Source organism: Elephas maximus, chromosome 17 (genome assembly GCF_024166365.1).
Source record: "Elephas maximus indicus isolate mEleMax1 chromosome 17, mEleMax1 primary haplotype, whole genome shotgun sequence".
NCBI lineage: Eukaryota > Metazoa > Chordata > Mammalia > Proboscidea > Elephantidae > Elephas > Elephas maximus.
Genome location: NC_064835.1, coordinates 48,970,563 through 48,989,258, shown reverse-complemented (window position 1 = coordinate 48,989,258; position 18,696 = coordinate 48,970,563). Strand labels below are relative to the sequence as shown.

The following is an 18,696-nucleotide window of genomic DNA, read 5'->3' as shown; positions in this document are numbered from 1 at the left end:
TTATCTGTTTGATATATTTTTGTTTTATGCGCAGGGTCTAGTATAGCATCTTGCTCATAGAAAACCAAACCAAACCCAGTGTCCTCGAATGGATTCCGATTCATGGTGACCCTATAGGACAGAGTAGAACTGCCCCATAGGGTTTCTAAGGAGCGCCTGGCAGATTCGAACGGCCGACCTCTTGGTTAGTAGCCGTAGTACTTAACCACTACGCCACCAGGGCTTCCTGCTCATAGAAAGAGCTTGATTATCTTTGAATAATAACTTCAGGGTATTCTCTGACTTCCTTTACTTAAATAACTGTGTCAGCCTCAGGTATCCCCTTCCTGGCAAGGGAAATGGTTTGTGAGATATTTTGCATAATTGTGGTGAGGAGATTGTTTTCTCTGGTGGACGTATTAGGATTCCAGTTACTGTTAATGTCTTTAAAAAAAATTGTGAAATATATCACAGGCATTAAGATGGACTGAATTTACAGTGAACAGGTACCGTTTAAAGATGAGCATGAATATATATCCATAAATCTACCACTTGCCAAGAACTGTGAAAGGTCTAAGATTTTATCCTATTTGCAGGCTAACAAGTTAGTCTGGCACAGTTTCATGGATGCTGATAAAAAATATGGAACTCCTGGTTCAAAGACAAAGGACAGTTTATTACTCACAGCAGTAGCAGTGGTGAGACTACCAGCATCTGTGTGAGTTCCCTGAGTCAGTTCCCACAGGGCGGCTTGGTTCACCTGTACACACGGTGCCTCACGGGAGAGGAACCCTGAGCTTTGAGAACCTGGATCTTTTATAACGGACAGTAACCTTGCCTTTACTTTGTAAGGAAACACTGTTTCTCTCTTTCAAGGCTGTTCACTGTACCAACATCCCTGACAAGATGATCTGCAGCAGAGGCTGGCAGTGCCTCTGGTCACAAGATGTGCAGAAAAGTGAGACCCATAGAGAATTGTCTCCTAACACCATTCAGCTTAAGAAGTACCAGTACCTTAGAAGCTCCTGTAGGCCCCTTCCTGGTTGTATCTGCTTCCTTTCCTGCTTGAGTAGTTGCTGTCTCGAATTTTCATTGCATTATTTTCTACTTTACAGTTTTATCTCATATATGTACCATTAAGTTGCACAGTGTTTTGTTTCGTGCTTGATGTAAGTGGAGTCTTACTGTATGTAGTCTTTTGATTTTCCCTTTTGTTTTTGTGAGACATGTTTTTGAGGTTCATCCAGATAGATGTTCATGGCTCTGTAATATTCCATGGGTGATGTACCAAAATGTATTTCACTATTTTACGTGTGATGGACATTTGGGTTGTTTACAGTTTTGGCTCTTTCAAGTGTTGCTGCTGTAAATGTTTTACAATGTTTCCTGGTGTGTGTGTGCAGAAGTTTCTCTAGGGTGTACAATTAGAAGAGAAATTGCTGAGCTGAAGGGTCTGCATGTTTTTAGCTTTGATCCTGTCATACTATTTTCCAAAGGTTGTACCAGCTTATACTTCACCAGCAGCGCTTGAGCTTTCCCATTGCTCCACATATTCACCAATACTTGGGATTTTCTGACTTTATTTTTTCCTCTCTGGTAGGTGTGAAGTGGTATGTCATGTGTTGATGAGGTTGAGCTTCTTTTTTATGTATGTAGGCTGTATTCCTCTTTTAAGAAATACCTTTTCACGTCTTTGGTGCATTTTTCTGTTGGGTTGTTTGTCTTTCTTAGTGATTGACAAGGTTTCTGTATGTAATCTGCAAACTAATCCTTTGTTGAGTAGGTGTGTTCAAACTATAGTCTCCAGTTTGCGGCTTGCGCCATTAGTGGGTGTTTTGGGTGTTGCGAGCCTGCTGCGTAGGAGCTCATCTTGCTTAGTTCGTCCCATGTCTGTGTTTCTTTACTTTCACTGGTAGCTGACCCTGAGCACATGTTTCCATTTCCAAAGCCTGTGATGATTTTTCTTTCAGCCAAGAATGGCCGCGTGGATTCCGAGGACCGGAGGAGTCGCCACTGCCCATACCTGGATACCATTAACAGGTCAGTAGAATGGGTGATGAAGGCAGAAAAAAGAACAATGCAATCTCTCCAGAACACACATGGGAAAACATCTTAATCTTACCCCTTCTAAGCCTTCTGCTCAGAAAATTGTGCTTCTTGCCATTATTATCAAAAACTTCTTCCTTTACTTTAAAGAGTCAGAGTGTATGTTATAGAACAGGAATGTTGTTTAAGGGTGAATAAATGCATAAAGAGCTTTCAATTCATTTTGAATTTCTGTGTTAGAAGAACCGTGTTATGGGTTGAATCGTGTCTCCCAAAAATGTGTGTCACCTTGGCTAGACCATGATTCTCAGTATTGTGTGGTTGTCCTCCATTTTGTGATCTGATGTGACTATCCTGTGTGTTGTAAATCCTCACCTCTGTGATGTTAGTGAGGCAGTATTAGAGAGAGTTATGCTAATGAGACAGGACTCAATCTACAGGATTAGGTTATACCTTGAGTCAGTCTCTTTTGAGATATAAAAGAGAGAAGTGAGCAGAGAGAAGAGAGACCTCCTATCACCAAGAAAGAAGCACCAGAAGTGGAGAGCGTACTTTGGACCCTACGTTCCTGCACTGAGAAGCTCCTAGACCCAGGGAAAGATTGATGACAAGACCTTCCCCCAGAGCTGTTAGAGAGAGAAAGCCCTCCCCTGGAGCTGGTGGCCTGAATTTGTACTTCTAGCCTCCTAAAGTGTGAGAGAATAAATTTCTGTTTGTTAAAGCCATCCACTTGTGGTATTTCTGTTATAGCAGCACTAGATAACTAAGACAGGATTTGGTATTGAGAGTGGGGTGCTGCTCTAATAGATACATAAACTGTGGAAGTGATCTTGGAGTTGGGTAATGGGTAGAGGCTGGAAGGGTTTTAAGGTACCTAATAGTAAAAGCCTGGATTGCCTTGAAGAGACTGTTGGAATTATGGACATCAAAGACAATTCTGGTGAAGTTCAGAAGGAAGTGAGGAGTGCTGTAACACTGGAAAGGGCGCAGATGGAAAGAAGCAGCAGCAGAACCAGAAGACTGGTATGAGACAGTGGGGGAGCTGACCTAGTGAGCAAGAGAGCTGAGTGGCTCCAGGCACTTATCAGTAGAGCTAAAAGAGCTTTGGAACACTTGCCCGAGCAGGGCAGACGTGGGGCGGGCACAAAAGACCTGAGGGGTCGAGTGGCCAAGGAACCAGGAAACAGAAGCTGAGGAGACAAGGAGTACAGAAAGCAGAACTTCCTCGGTCTCAAAGGGTAGGGCTACAACCTCTGGGGTCTCAAAGGGCGAGGCCACAGCCTCCTAGGTTTCAAAGAGTCAGATCTTCATCAGCTTGATTCTGGAGGGTGGGGCTGCCTTTCCCGAGTGCCAGTGGGATGTGGCCAGATCTGCTGACCAAAGCTGAGGGGGTGGGGCACCATGTCCAAGGGGCAGAAGAATGGGGCCTGTGGGGGCCAAGGGAGTGAGATTGCCACTCAGATGGACTGGGATAATGGGGATGCCCAAAGATGAGGGAACAGAGTTGCCAGTCCAGTGGGCCTGGAAGATGGAGATGAAGCCCAGGGCTGAGGGGCCTCCATTCAGAATCTGGGGAGTGTGGCCAAGACCTAGAGTCTGGAGGGCAGGGCCATTTTCTAAACAGTCTCAGAAAACAGAGGATTATTTTCAAGCCTTGAGGGCTAATGTAATGTGCTCTGCTGACTTGCTTGGTGCCTGTTATCCCTTCTTTCCCTCCAATTTCTCTCATTTGTAATGGAAATGTCTTACCTTGTGCTTGTTCCAGCATTGTAGTTTGGAAGCAGATAACTTGTATTTTAGATTTCACAGATGAGGAGGAATTTTGCCCTAGGATGGAATTTGGACTTGGAGTTGATTTGAGACTTTTGAGATGATGTGATGGGGTGAATGTGTTTCATATGTGGCAAGGTAGAATGTTATGGATTGAATTATGTCCCCCAGAAATGTGTTTCAACTTGGCTAGGCCATGATTCTCAGTATTGTGTGGTTGTCCTCAATTTTGTGATCTGATGTGATTATCCTACGTGTGGTAAATCCTCACCTCTGTGATGTTAACGACACATCAGGGTCGCTGTGAGTCGGAATCAACTGAGGGCGGCGGGTCTTTTTTTTTTTTTTTTAATGATGTTAACGAGGCAGGATTAGAGGCAGTTATGTTAATGAGGCAGGACACGATCTACAGGATTAGGTTGTACCTTGAGTCAGTCTTTTTTGAGATATAAAAGAGAGAAGTGAGCAGAGAGGAGAGGGGCCTCCTACCACAAAGAAAGAAGAGCCAGGAGCAGAGCTCGTACTTTGGACCTGAGGTGCCTGTGCTGAGAAACTCTTGATGACAGCGACCTTCCCCCAGAGCCAACAGAGCGAGAAAACCTTCCCCTGGAGCTGGTGCCCTGAATTTGTACTTCTAGCCCCCTGAAGTGTGAGAGAATAAATTTCTGTTTGTTAAAGCCATCCACTTTTGGTATTTCTGTTACAGCAGTAGTGATGAGTAAGACACATGGGTACGGTGGTGTCCTTCTAAACCTCAGTACTAAAATATCTATGGAGTGCTCATATATACCAGGTACACTACTAAGTGCTTGGGATTCAGCAGAGGGGGAAAAAAAAGACAAAAATTAGTCCTAAAGCAGAGGTATTTACCTCATCATTGTATACCGGGTACAATACTAAGTGCTTGGGATTCAGCAGAGGGGGAAAAAAAAGACAAAAATTAGTCCTAAAGCAGAGGTATTTACCTCATCATGGTCCTCTTTTCTCTGAGCCCAGATGTCATCTTAGAATGCTTTCAATCTGCCCAATAGAACTTTCTGCAAAAACGGAATTGTTCTGTGTAAGGGATGTCCCATGTGGTAAGCACAAGCTGCATGTGGCTGTCGAGCACTTGAAATGTGGCTTGTGCAACTGAGGAACTGAATTTTAAATTTTATTTAGTTTTCATTTTAAAAATTTACATGTAAATAACCACATGTGGCTGGTGGCTCCTGTATTGGATGGTGCACCTCGGAGGGACATTATCAATTATTTAGAGTGCTGTTTGAGAAGGAATCCTTTGGCCGCCTGTGGATTCAGTGGAGGTAAGAGTTGTCTCTCACCTGCCCACACTCATAAATAGACCTATTTGTGGGTACTCCCTGAAATTCTTCAGGTTTTGCACTTACTTTTATGGACAAAAATAAATTTTTATTTTTATAAAAATACACTTTTGTAAAAAATAATTTTTATAAAAGCATAGATTCACTCTTCTATGCCCTTCAGTGCCTAGTCTTTTAATTTGGAGTGCCTTTGGGGCCCTGTTCCTTAGTCCAGTTCTGGGAGCTTTCCCTTCAGAGAAAGTGACTGCAGTGGCAGGTCCTTGACCGGTTATCAGTATTACTGAGAAGGAGGGTCATTGGCATTGTTTGTCTGGTGGGGACACTTGGCTCTGCTTTGGGGTGTGGTGGGAGAGGAATAGTTAATGCTCCCCACAGTATATGTGTGGTTGTTGAGCCGTTCTCTGAAGAATGCTATTTCACATTGTGGAACGTAGGGTCTGTTCTGCTTCGCCTGGCTGCCCTCCTAGACATCTGCCCCTATTAACTGCTTTTCCTTTTGTTTTGATTCTTTTAGGAGTGTGCTGGACTTTGACTTTGAGAAGCTGTGTTCCATCTCCCTCTCCCACATTAACGCTTATGCCTGCCTGGTGTGTGGCAAGTACTTTCAGGGTAAGTAAATGTGATAAGCTTGCAGGGTGTTAAGCATTAACCACAGGTCTGCTCCAGAGAGTTTTCTTTTTTTAAAGAAAGTAAATTGCTCTCAGGATTTGTGTCTGATGACCCTTCTGTTAGTCCACATTTTCTCTCAGAAAACGAACAGGAGGCTCTCTGATTGGTCAGAACCTGAATACTTCTCGAAGTGAAAGAGAATGTCGTGTGAAAGTCTGTGTCAGGGATCTCAAAGAGTCTGGGTTGCCAAATCTCTAATGTTTTCCATGTTTATGTCTTTTTCTGAGAATCTTCTTGCTCTAAAGACTTTTTATGTCTGTTCTTTTCTGAAAATTTGTTATTTCAGTTCATTCAGACCAGGCAAATGCCATGTATGTCCGTAGTATAGTGGAAGTTTTGAAGAATTACGAACTACATCCCTTGCTCTTGTAAGGAGTCGAGGTTAACACATAAGCAGCCGGTCAGCTCTGTAAGCCCATAAAGATGACCGCCGGACTGTGGTGCTCAGTGCAGCTGAAGGCAGCAAGAAGTGGAAAGAAGGAAAGACCAGTGTTAGCTGGAGTGTTTGAGGGAAGTTCATGGAGCAGGTGGTGCTGGGACTTGAACTGGCAGGACATTGAGGGTTTGGATGGGCAAAGGGGGAGATATTCTAGAAGGGAATGACACGAACAGAGGCACCTAGGTGCAGGGCTATCCCAAACGTGGGCAGTTGGAAATTCAGGACTGAGCGGTGATGGATTGTCGCAGGGTGTATATGCGTATGTGCTTGTCTACGCATGTGTGTGCGTGTGTTACATATGGTAGATGCACAAACCTTTAATGCATATGAAGCTGGTTCATATATATGTATATTTCACATTCATTTATATGACATTAGTTTCCCCAACCCATGGCTCATGCCTTCTAGGGAACAAAGTACCTGATAGCGATTATTTTTGCTACATTTTGTGATGAGAGATGCTCACGTGGGAACTTCATTTCATGGATGGCATCATTCTTTGGTTTTGCTGATATTAACATGTTCCAGTACAAAACAGGGAAAGGAAAATCAAGCCTCAACTGTGCCTTCTGGAACCTGCCCTTCTCTTACAGCCTTTCATCCTTCTCTGCAGGCCGGGGTTTGAAGTCTCACGCCTACATCCACAGCGTCCAGTTTAGCCACCATGTCTTCCTCAATCTCCACACCCTCAAGTTTTACTGCCTTCCAGACAACTACGAGATCATTGATTCCTCGCTGGAGGATATCACGGTCTGTGTCCAGGAGAGCTAGTTTGCAGGGAAGACTCTCAGTCCCCTTGGGTGTGGGTGGAACCCGGAAAGCCAAGTAAGGAGGTCAGGGCTCATAATTGTATCCTGTGGTCTGCAGCCTCGTCGTTATTTCTGCCTTATAACTATCGAGGGCTGGGAGTGAAGAAATATGGCTGCTTTCTAAACCAAAAAACTAAATCCACTGCTGTCTAGATTCCGATTCATAGTGACCCCATAGGGTTTCCAAGGCTGCAAATCCCTATGGAAGCAGACTGCTGCATCTTTCTCCCTTGGAACCACTGGTGGTTTTAAACTGCTGACCTTTCACTTAGCAGTCAGTCACTTTCTACTTGGAGTTAAAGCTTTTTTTTTTTTGTAAACCAAAATGTCAAGTTATTTAAATGTGGGACATTCCTTTCCAGCTATTAAAGTATCTGTGTCCATTAGGAAATCTTAGTATCAGAGCATCTGGTAGATGGAGTTAAAGCATTTTTTGTGGGATCAGTTTTCCTTCCACGTTTTGGAGTAGGGCTGTGAATTGCACCTGGTGTAGTACACTGGGTACCAAACTTACCAGCTCCTGACTACTTTTAACGCGATGTAGCCAGAGTGGCCAGCACGCCCCATTTGACGGCTCTGGTCTCTGACCTGTGCCAAGGGTTACTTGCTGTACTAACTGGAGAGCCTCTTACGCTTTGATTAATATTGAAACCATTGGTTATCATTTTCCTTTTTTAGCAAGTGGCTCCGTATTCATTGTGTTAAGTATTCCGTTTCTTTTTAAGGAAAGCTAGGTGTTCAGAGTTTTTGAAATACTACTTATGCTACTTTAAAAGTTTAATATAGCTGAGTTTAGGTAGTTATGGACCGTATTTACAAGGGAGGATTTGAAATGAAGATTTCAGAGTGCGTTAGTGACGAGCTCTGTCCAGCCCGTGGCACGTTTGGCTGACCCGCGTGGCACTAACTGGGAGAATTCTGATCCCACATCCCCAGTCATAGGGAGCCACGAGCTCCTCAGTCCTGCCTGAGGTGAGGAGGCTCTCAGGCTCCTGAGCTGAGGGGACGTGCTGGCTGTGTGAGCTCACAGCCGGGACTCAGGCTCCCACTGCCTTCAGAGATTGGAGCGGTCCTGCAGTTTCTGGCAGTCGTTTACCTTGGGGCTGGCCAGGTAGCTGAGGTCTGAGCAAAGACCTGGGGTTCAGTGATTTGGGGCTAAACGTGGAGATCCCCTTCTAGATTAGCAGTGTGGAGAGGATCTACCCCACGTTACTTGGCCTTTACACTTACTGTTGGGGCCTTTTTGGGTGTGTGGTCAGAACTTCATGACCCATTCATTTTTTGTTTTTGGCAGAAGTTGCTGTTCCAGACATACTTTGTCTGTTCTGTGAATTCTGTTTATAGTCCTCAGACAATGTAAAATTTTCTTGTGCTTGCAGTATGTATTAAAGCCCACTTTCACGAAGCAGCAAATTGCAAACTTGGATAAGCAAGCCAAATTGTCCCGGGCTTATGATGGTACCACTTACCTGCCAGGCATTGTGGGATTGAACAACATAAAGGCCAACGACTACGCCAACGCTGTCCTTCAGGTAGGGTCAGGATGGGAACACTGAAGAAGAGAGGGTAACCCAGTAATGGTGTGGGGTCAGCCGAGAAATCACTGCTGCCTTGTTGAGCACAGTCGAGTGGTCTCCAGGCATTGAGTCCTGCTGAGGACTCTGCAGAGTATTTGTTCTGCAGCAAGCAGTATATTCCTGTGTGTGCTCTCGGGACTGCTGCCACATGTGAGGCTTTTCCAGCCACTGGCCTCATGGCCTTGGAGTGTCTTAGGGAATGAGGGATGGAATCTGGGTGTTGCCTGGTGATACCAAACTAGAAACGGCTAGCTAGATAACGCATTTTATACTGGTGCAGATGTTCATTGTCTCGGCTGTGAGATGTCTCATCCCTTCCCCATGCTTATGCCCCAAATGGGAAAGATAGAAAGTCAAAGCTGACCTATTTTCAGTGAAAAGTTTTTTTTTTTTGTAATTACATAATAGTATGTGCATATTATAGAAAAATTGGAACATGTTGGTAAGCATAAGGCATAAATAAGAAAATTATGACAATCCCACTTCAAGAAAAAAATTGATTAAAAAACCTACAAACACAAACATAGGCTCATTGAGGGAAAATGTGTAAAGTGAAAAGTGAAAGCTTTGTTCATTTCCTTACCCACTGCTCTGTCCCAGGGGAGTTAACAGCATGTAGACTTGCAGAACTTTTTCTGAACATATTCACACATTTAGAATATTCCATCATGTGGCAATATCATGGCTTATTTTGCCATTCCCAGTTGATGGATAAAATTTAACTTACCTTTATTTCCCCTGTTTCCAGTGCTGCATTGAGCATCCTTCTGTAGACAGTCTTACATTTTTTGTGATAGTGTTATATTTTGTTATATTTCTTTTCTGGACTTTCAAAATGCATACAACTACATGTTTTTTATTTATAAAGTAATATACTATGTGTATGCATCTTAATATTTAATTTACAAGTGTTCTTCTAGAGTATTCCTTTTTTTTTTTTAAACCTACATTAATGTTTCATTAGAAAAAGCCAGTGAGCAATACACATTTAAATCTCTTCTACCAGAATTATATGCCTGCTTTCACTAATTTTTTTTTTTAATTCATTTTTGGTGAAGATATACACAACAAAACACACACCCATTGATAAATTTTTGGGTGTACAGTTCATTGGCAATGGTCACATACTTCACATTGTGTCACCAGCCTCCCCATTTCTGCCCATATTGTTTCACCACCGTGAACTTAGACTCTCTGCCCCTTAAAGTTTTCATCTGTGCTTTAGGGTTACCATTGTCAATTTGATTTCACACAGATAGTTCTTCAGAAGAGTGCAATGCTCAAGGCAAACATTGTTTGTTAATTTAGCTAAATTGTTTAAAGGTGATTTCATGGGATAGTTTTGGTTCAAGGTGTAAAAGTGTTTCCAGGCAATAGACTCAGGGTTTCTCCAGTCTCATTGTATCCAGTAAGTCTGGTTTTCATAAGAATTTGAAGTTCTGTTCTACGTTTTTCCTCCTTTTGATCAAGATCTGTCTATTGGGTACTTGATCAAAATGCCAAGTAATGGTAACCAGGTGCCATCCATTTCTTTTGATCTCATGGCAAAGGAGTATAGCATTATTAATAATTTCATGTTAATTCATTTTATTGATAAATTACAACCTATTTAATCTATCTCCTATTCTTGTATTAGTGCATTCAGCGCCTAGATTCTGTGCTCTGGGGGGTTTGTAGCAATTTACAAACCCACCAGCAACACAAAAGAGTGTTCTTTTACCTTACGTTGTCACTAATACTTAAAAAAAAAGTGTGTGGTGTGTATTGTGTGTGTGTGTATACATGTATATACATATTTTGTGTACTTGTATGTATGTAGCCATTTTGATAGGTACCTCCATTTTGACTTACATTTTTGGATCACTTCTAAAGTTGATTTCATCTTTCAACGTATTAACTATATTTTTTTCTTGAGTTGTTGGGCCTTATGTGCTTGTTTTTCTAATAGTGGCTCATCTTAACTGAGTTTTAAGAAATATGTAATAAAGATAGTAGCCTGTTTGTGTTATATAAGTTGCAAGATGTTTTCACTCAATTCTTATTTTGCTTTTAAACTTTGTTTATATTTCTGCCATGAAGAACTGGGGAAACAGTTGTGTAGGCTTATCTACTAGTTTCAGTGTCTGCCCTTGGTGACAAGCTTAGTCCCTGGGAAGGTCAGATCCTTGTGGAGAGAGACTTTTCAGACTGTTCCTCTCCCAGCCTCTTACAGCTCTGTGAAAACTACTACGGATGGACAGACAGGGTTTGAACAGAGTCAGGGCACTTGGTCTTGACTTTGATGAATTTAAGCTCCCATAGGAAATTCTCCCATAAAAACAAAGAGATGAATAATAAACTCTCTGTGATGATGTTTCCAGTGAAATAGGGTTGAATGGATCAGGGATCCTGTGGCTGGATCATTTCTCTGAGGTAGCTACTGTTTGTGTGACTGCTGGTCTGTGGGGGTGGGTCTTGTTCTAGGGCGTGGAAGCCAGAGAGCAAATGCTACACAATATGGATTACTGAGAATTAGTAAAAGCTTTTATCCATATTCATCTTTTGAGAGTAACTTCCTTGAAAGCAATTAGCCTCTAAGAAGAAAGCCCTGTTTCTTCTATAGCTGAGGGAGGCTTGTCGAGGCTTTCCTGATCACCTGTGTTTTGAGTCATCTTCCCCAGAGACACCTGGATTTATTGTATTTAGTAGAAACTCTTGCCTTTTCTGAATGGGTTATCTTGCCACGAAATGTGGGCTCATAGTAAACACCGTGCTGGTGAGGACCCGTGAGCCCATGAGGAAAGGACCCGGGGGCATACCGTGTTTTTATTTAGGAGCTTTTCCATGTTCAGTTTTGTAGCTCAGGCTAATAGCATGTATTCCTTCCTCAACTAACATGGCTGTTCTTTGTCTTTTTTGCTTAATAAGGTCAAATTTAATTTTGTTCTCCTAAACCTTTTGACCACTTTCCATCCTAACAGAGTGCATTTGTTATATACAATTGTGTCATTTTATTATCACTCTGTCAGTGGTACATTTTAGGAGAACATCAACTTTCATTAAGATGAGTGGAGTTGAGAGGTAGGAAAGCTGTGTTCCCCAGATGGTTAGCTCTGCTCCAGTGAAAATGGATGATGAAGAAAGAGTATTTATGTTTCTAGCCTTTAATTCCTTACATATTCAAGCATAGTCACAGGCATAATTAGAGTAAGAAAGGAAATTGTTAAATAAGTTGGTCAGCAGGTAGGGAATTGAATACCATTTTTTTTTTTTTTAAACTCCTTTGTCATATCCATGTCAACCAAGTGTCTGCAGAGTAGGACTTTGTATGAAACTCAACGTGAAGGATATTCCTGTATTATTAACTCTGGGTAGCATTCTTCTGGGGCCCACTTACTTCTGACTCTTTAAGGCCGTCACAGGGTTCCATTAGAGTAACTTTGGTGGGAGGTGCCTTGACTCCAAGGGGCCCTGCAAAGGGGCTTTGGGCTAATCATGAGTGTTTGACTTACAGGCTCTGTCTAATGTTCCTCCTCTCCGGAACTACTTCCTCGAAGAAGACAATTATAAGACCATCAAGCGTCCTCCAGGGGATATCATGTTCTTGTTGGTACAGCGTTTTGGAGAGCTGATGAGAAAGCTCTGGAACCCTCGAAATTTCAAGGCGCATGTCTCTCCCCACGAAATGCTTCAGGCAGTTGTCCTTTGCAGCAAGAAGACTTTTCAGATCACCAAGCAAGGTGAGGAACAAGTCATTCATGTTTCTCTGACTTCAGAGCAATAAAACTAGCTTGATACACAAACTTATTTTTCCCTTTTAGGAGCTGTCTGTCTAGTGAGGAAGACAGTTATGTAGAAAGCTGGCTACAGAGTATTCAGGTCTGTGATAAGGAAGCAGAATATACTATGGGAGCACGGGGCAGGGGCCTCCCATCCAACATGCGGGAGATAGATTGGGGATCAGAGTGTGGAGAAAAAGACCCCTGAGTTTTTGATAGAGGTGAAGGCAGGCTGACAGGGAGGGGGGCATTCCAGGTTGGAAGGACACCTCAGACAGTGCAGGAGAGCCTGACGCAGGAAGAAGACATTCCAGGGGAAATTGGAGAGCACTGAGGTAGAAGTTGGGAGGGAGCAGGTTGTGTCGGGGTTTCTATGCTACTCTAAGGAATTTATATCCTGACAACAGTGGGAAATCAGCAAAGGCTTTTAAGTGAATGTGTGACATTAGATGTACATTTTAAAAGCTTTACTCTGGCTGAGGGGTGGATTAGAGAGGAAGCTCAGTCATGGCCTCACAGCCTTTAAGATTCCCAGGTACCTGAGGAAGGGAGAGATAGAGAGGACTCCAAGTAGGTAAGGAGCCACTGTGGGGCCCTTGGGTTCTTAGGGTAGGAGAAAATAGGAGACACTTCGGGATAGATAAGGTACATTGATTGAGACTGTATTTTCTAGATCAGTATATTCTTTTCAGAAACCCCATTACTTATTCCTAAATGAGCAGAAGTAACTAATCTGTTTGAACACGGCTGCTGATGATGCTTAGTAGTTTATAACATGGGCAATAAAATCTTAGTCTGAGGCCCCCACTGTGTGTATGCTGTGTAGGGCCATCTAATTCCCATCAGTTAGGATGGCTGGGGCATCTGCTGTTCTAAGGGATATTTGTTTCTGCACCAGCTCTATCTGGTCACAGGTTTTTATACTAAGGCTGCATCAGGTGGGAAGTTTTTGTTGGAGAATGAGTGTCTTTTCAGTGTAAGGATTTACAGTGCTTAGCAGACGACTCCTGGCCTACACATGAACACTGGGGTCTCAGCTTCTGATAGAATCAGAAAGCATAATTGGTTGTAGAGTTGCAGAAAAACCAGGGCACCCTAAAAATAAACATACCTGCTTTCTCCTGTCATAGCCACATACCCAACAGTTATGTTGTCACATAAACGTAGCTTGCCCGTATCTTAGAGACCTGTCAGGGCTTTCATTGCCTAGTGTTTAGACACCTGAAGAGGCTCTTGCTGTGATAGAACAAAGGCATGTGTATAATTTTATGTGAGGGGAATGTGAAGAAAGTCATTATGGAGTTATTAGAGGCCTTTGAAGTTAGGGAAATGAAATTAAAGAAAGCATGAGGTTTTAATTAGGTGAGCAAAACCGAAAAAGCCAAAACCGTTGCCACTGAGTTGATTCTGACTCATAGCAACCCTATAGGACAGAGTAGAACTGCCCCATAGGGGGTTTCCAAGGAGTGGCTGGTGGATTCAAACTGCTAACCTTTTGGTTAGCAGCCTTAGCTTGCCATAGCTCTTAACCACTTCATTACCAGGGCTCCTGGGTGAGCAAAGATGAAGTAAAATTGATACAAATCTTGGTGATAAAGTAGCCATTATCCCAAAGTATCTGGGTGTCAGGCTCCTTTGACACCCTGCTCATAGATCAGGAGTGTCACCCATGTGCTGGTTCCCAGAAACCCTTGTGTTCTGCTTTGGATGCCATTTCAGTCCTCATGCTAGGGAAAGGTGCCTTCCTGCCTTCTGTCATGCAAGAGTTCTTGTAAGCTAGAGAAGGGAAGAAGGAAGCCTGAGCTTCCTCAGGGAAAAATTGTTTGTCTGTGGAGTTAGTCATCACTGGGTTGGAGATACAGGCTTGGGGGAGAGCTGACCATTTCAGGTCATGGTATGGATCAGAGAGCCTGGGGAGAGAGGAAAGAATGCAAGACCAAGAGCTTGACTTTGAGGAGTGCCAGCGTTTAGCGGCCAGATAGAGGTGAACACACAGGGACAGGGTGGTGTGGCCAGAGAGGAAGAAGGAAAACCTGGAACCATGGAGTCACAGCAACCAGGGCGTGGCTTGGGAGTATAATGCCTCCCAGCTTTGACGTGTCCCACCCTTCGTTTTTTCCCCAGGGGATGGAGTTGACTTTCTATCCTGGTTTCTGAATGCCCTGCACTCAGCTCTGGGGGGCACAAAGAAGAAAAAGAAGAGTAAGTTATACTGCTTGTGAAAAGGAATTCTTTATTGTTTACTCCCCTTTAAAAACATCGTTACTTCTCATCCTTTTGTTCTCAACTGTTTATCTTTTTGTGCATGGGGGCCGGGGTAGTATCTGTTGTAAACATGGGCTAAACTTTGTTCCTGATTAGGCCTCTCTCCATTTTTGTTAGATGTGGTCATATGTTCAGTAAGTGGAATTAGACATGACTCTACCCTAGAAATCCTGGCCCAGTTTTTAAACAGAAGGACTGAGCAGCATGTTCTAGACTCCTAGTCTCCTGCTCTTGTGATAGTGTGAGGAGGGCTCATTTGCCTGGCTTTTAAGTCAAAGGCTAGACCAGGCTAAAACCTAGTTCCTCACCCTGAACCTGTATTTGGAGGGATGATGCCGGCCTGCATACAGGTCTCAGACTTTGAGTCTGTGTCCCTCAGCAGTCTACATTGACTTGGTGGTAGTGAGATGGTTCCCAGGAATGCCGTTAATAACTACCAGCTTACTGACCGCAGAGCTAGGTGAGTCATTCTGGGAGCTGAAATCGTTTTTTCCTTGTCTCCTTTCATGGTGACTGTTGGCATCTGTGTTCTGATGGTGATGGCATTGGTGGGACCTTGATGTGCCCTTTCCCCTCGTCGGCCTTGCCACCTCTGCCGGGTGTCTTCATCATGTGCTCATCCTCTGAGCTCTCTGACTTGTGTCCTGTCAGGATTCTAGAACCCTGTTGTGCTCTCTGTCTCCTTGCTTTGTTTCTGTTCTGCTCCATCCACTCAGTCGATCATATCCCTTTTGTGTCCAGTTCAGCCTGGACATTGTCTCCCTTGCCAGGCAGCATGTAGTTAATGAGACCTCCTTGGCTGTGCCTTGTTCTGCTTGTGAGCTTTTTGTGATTCACACGTCTCCAGCTCTGTACATTTCATTCATTGCAAACACAGTTTTCCCTGATGGGCCAGGCCCTGTGCTGAGGGCTCAAGGGAGGAGACAGACATGAGATTGTTGTTTACACAGATAATTGTAAAGGTCTTGTGGTGGCATACATGTTAGAAAGGAAGCTTAGGTGTTTAATGAGAGCCTTAGTTCTGAGGCTGGAAGGTGATGGCTTAATTCAGAAATTTGGAAGATATATTTTGGGAAAGCTTTTCAACCTCACTGAATTTGATTTCTGTTTATACAGCGATTGTGACTGATGTTTTCCAGGGGTCCATGAGAATCTTCACTAAAAAGCTTCCCCATCCTGATCTGGTGAGTGAGTTGAACCTGGGTCTTATACTGCTTTATATTGTCTGAGGGATTTAGGGGCGACAAAAAGATGCTTAGAGACCTGACAAGGCCCCTGCCCCATGAAGAGGTTCTACAATACTCCTGCCACGGAGCAGTTCTCTCAGATTCCTATCTTGCCAGTATTCTCCAAGTTTGGGAGCTTAGGGGCTGGTTGGAGCCTGGTGGTTTAAGCATCTGGCCACTGGGTGGTGCTGCTGTGTGTTTCAGAGGCTCAGGTAAAGCTCTCTAGATGGTATGGTGTATAAGCAAAATCTCTCTGATGGTGGACAACCACCTCTTCCCTGTGCTAACCTAACTGGGTGGTGCTGCTGCGTGTGAAACTGCCTGGTCACGGCTCTGGGACAGCTGTCTTCAGTCACTTCAGTGTAACATGAAGGAAACCTGAGTGCAGCAAAATCACGGTTGCTTTCCACCTGTGCTGGTCTGCAGGCTGCTCATGCTCTGTCCCGCCCTTTTCTTCTTACTAATTTCTAGCCTGCGGAAGAGAAAGAGCAGCTGCTCCATAATGACGAGTACCAGGAGACGATGGTAGAGTCCACCTTTATGTACCTGACCCTGGACCTTCCTACCGCCCCCCTCTATAAGGACGAGAAGGAGCAGCTCATCATCCCCCAGGTGCCGCTCTTCAACATCCTGGCCAAGTTCAATGGCATCACTGAGAAGGTAGCCCACCTGCCTACCTGCTCTCTCGTACCCCTTTTTCAGCTTTTTGATTTTGTTTTTATTCTTGAGAAACACCACATGTATCAGTGCATTTATCGTAAGGTGTATCGTCTTTATCGAACCTCCCAGACTCCTTGGTATTCTAGCTGGTTATCCCTCTTGTAATTGTCATACATCCCTTTAAGCTTCCTGCCTCTGGATGATACAGAAAGAGGAAGAGAGTATTTAAGACAGTAGAGACTCAAAAATATAGGAAAAATTCCATCTTAAAAAATTGGCATGCTCTAACCCCGGTAGCTTAATATACTGTAACTTAATATGCTCCGAATTAAGTCAGAAAGATTAAGATAAGAATGTAAATAAGTGAAATTATTACTCTTACTATAATATTACCCTTTATCAAGTTGAAATAGTTTTTTATTTGCTGAGTTAACTATTTCTTATTTTCTTAGTTTAATCCCCTCCTTTCTCCTTTCTCCTACACAGACTTAATCCTTTTTGGTTCTTTTCTGAAAGTTTTTTTTTTTTTTTAAATTGATACCTCATTTCAAACCCTATCTGCTCCTTTTTATTTGTTACGGTTCTGTTGTTCTCAAATATTAAATACCAATAAAAAAGCAAGCTAAAGTAGAAGAGGGTCTTTATTGGAAGGTGTCTCCTAGGACCTGAGGAAGAATTGAACCAACCAGGTCTTGGGAGGGGTGAGAACTAGCGTGACTGGGTTCCCAGAAGTGGTGGTCTGTTGATATCGCTTGCTGATCTGCCATTACCCTGATCTCAGCCACTTTCAGCCTCTGTGCCACTCCACTGTGTGTTCCTGGGAGAGAGTCAGGAGGTCAGTTTGGATCAGGTGTCCTCCCCGGTCAAGGGCCCTGTGTATGGGGGTCTTGCCTTGAGAAGGGGGAACTGTGAGGTGGGCAGCTATCTCAAGAAGTATCTAAGACACCCCCTACCCCTAAGCCTCCATTACCTTTTTTGTCACAATCTATTAGTCGTTGGGTCTTGTTAGCAAGCATAATAAGCAAAACAAGGTCTGGGTGACCGCAGATAGTTAACAGTGATACCTAAATGTCTAACCAGTTTCTTAGACTTCTGTCATTTTTGGGGGGTGAAAGAGGTGTTAGGGTACATGCAGCCCAGTTTCTTTCTCTTAATGGTTTTAAGTGACACAGCTGGAAATCTTACACAGATCTTTCCTCTGAGTCGGCTATACCACTTGGTGCCTGTTATCACTGCTTTTTCAGACTTAAGTAGTATTAATATTCCCATGGACCCTCAGTATCAGTTTAAATTTGTTCTTAATATTACTCAAATTAGTACCAACATAAATGTTGGTATACACTCCTCATACTTAACAGCTTTTCAACAAGTTTAAAGCTGTAACAAATTTATAGATTACATACAAATCAAACTTTGAAACCAGTGAACTTGATCAACAGCAGTGCTGTAATGTGTCAGGCTGAAGGCAAGTTGCTCCTGCTGTGTGATCATGGTGCCGACAGCCCTGCTGAAACCCTTTCCAGTTCAGCTTGGGGATGACTCAGGCGCCCACCATCTTTTCTAGTGAACCCCTGGGAAGTGTCTGTAGGTTCGGCTCTGACAACATTTAGGTGTTAAATCTCCTCTGTCCTTTTTCCACTAGTCTGAGGTAGTTAGAGTACTGTTTCTTGATGTCAGCTTGTTAGTAGATAAAAATGGTAGTGAAGGCTCTTGGCATTTACTTCATCTTTTAAAGTAATAGCTTTATTGAAATATAATTCACATGTTCTACAACTCACCTGTTTAAAGTGCACAATTCAGTGGTTTTTGGTGCATCCTTAGATATGTGCAACCATCACTGCAGTCAGCGTTAGTCATGAGAAACAGAGAAAAGATTGAAGTTGTCAAGGGTTTCCTTTTACTTGGATCCACAAAAAACAGCCATGGAAGCAGCAGTCAGGAAATCAAACGACGCATCGCATTGGGTAAATCTGCTGCGAAGGACCTCTTTAAAGTGTTGAAGAGCAAAGATGTCACCTTGAAGACTTAAGGTGCACCTGACCCAAGCCGTGGTGTTTTCAATCACATCATATGCATGTGAAAGCTGGACAATGAATAAGGAAGACAGAAGAAGAATTGGTGCCTTTGAATTGTGCTGGCGAAGAATATTGAGCATACCATGGACTGCCAAAAGAAC

The 18,696-nt window shown here is 43.3% G+C and overlaps 1 protein-coding gene across 1 annotated transcript in view; it reads left to right on the top strand.

The window, feature by feature from the left end:
* USP39 (ubiquitin specific peptidase 39) overlaps window positions 1–18,696 on the top strand; it is a 35,244-nt gene that overhangs the window by 1,856 nt on the left and 14,692 nt on the right. Inside the window, exons 2-9 of the mRNA XM_049856928.1 lie at window positions 1,950–2,019; window positions 5,632–5,726; window positions 6,839–6,975; window positions 8,414–8,566; window positions 12,105–12,330; window positions 14,494–14,571; window positions 15,751–15,818; window positions 16,332–16,520. Coding sequence (XP_049712885.1) covers window positions 1,950–2,019; window positions 5,632–5,726; window positions 6,839–6,975; window positions 8,414–8,566; window positions 12,105–12,330; window positions 14,494–14,571; window positions 15,751–15,818; window positions 16,332–16,520 — 1,016 coding nt within the window. The remainder of the gene's footprint in view (window positions 1–1,949; window positions 2,020–5,631; window positions 5,727–6,838; window positions 6,976–8,413; window positions 8,567–12,104; window positions 12,331–14,493; window positions 14,572–15,750; window positions 15,819–16,331; window positions 16,521–18,696) is intronic.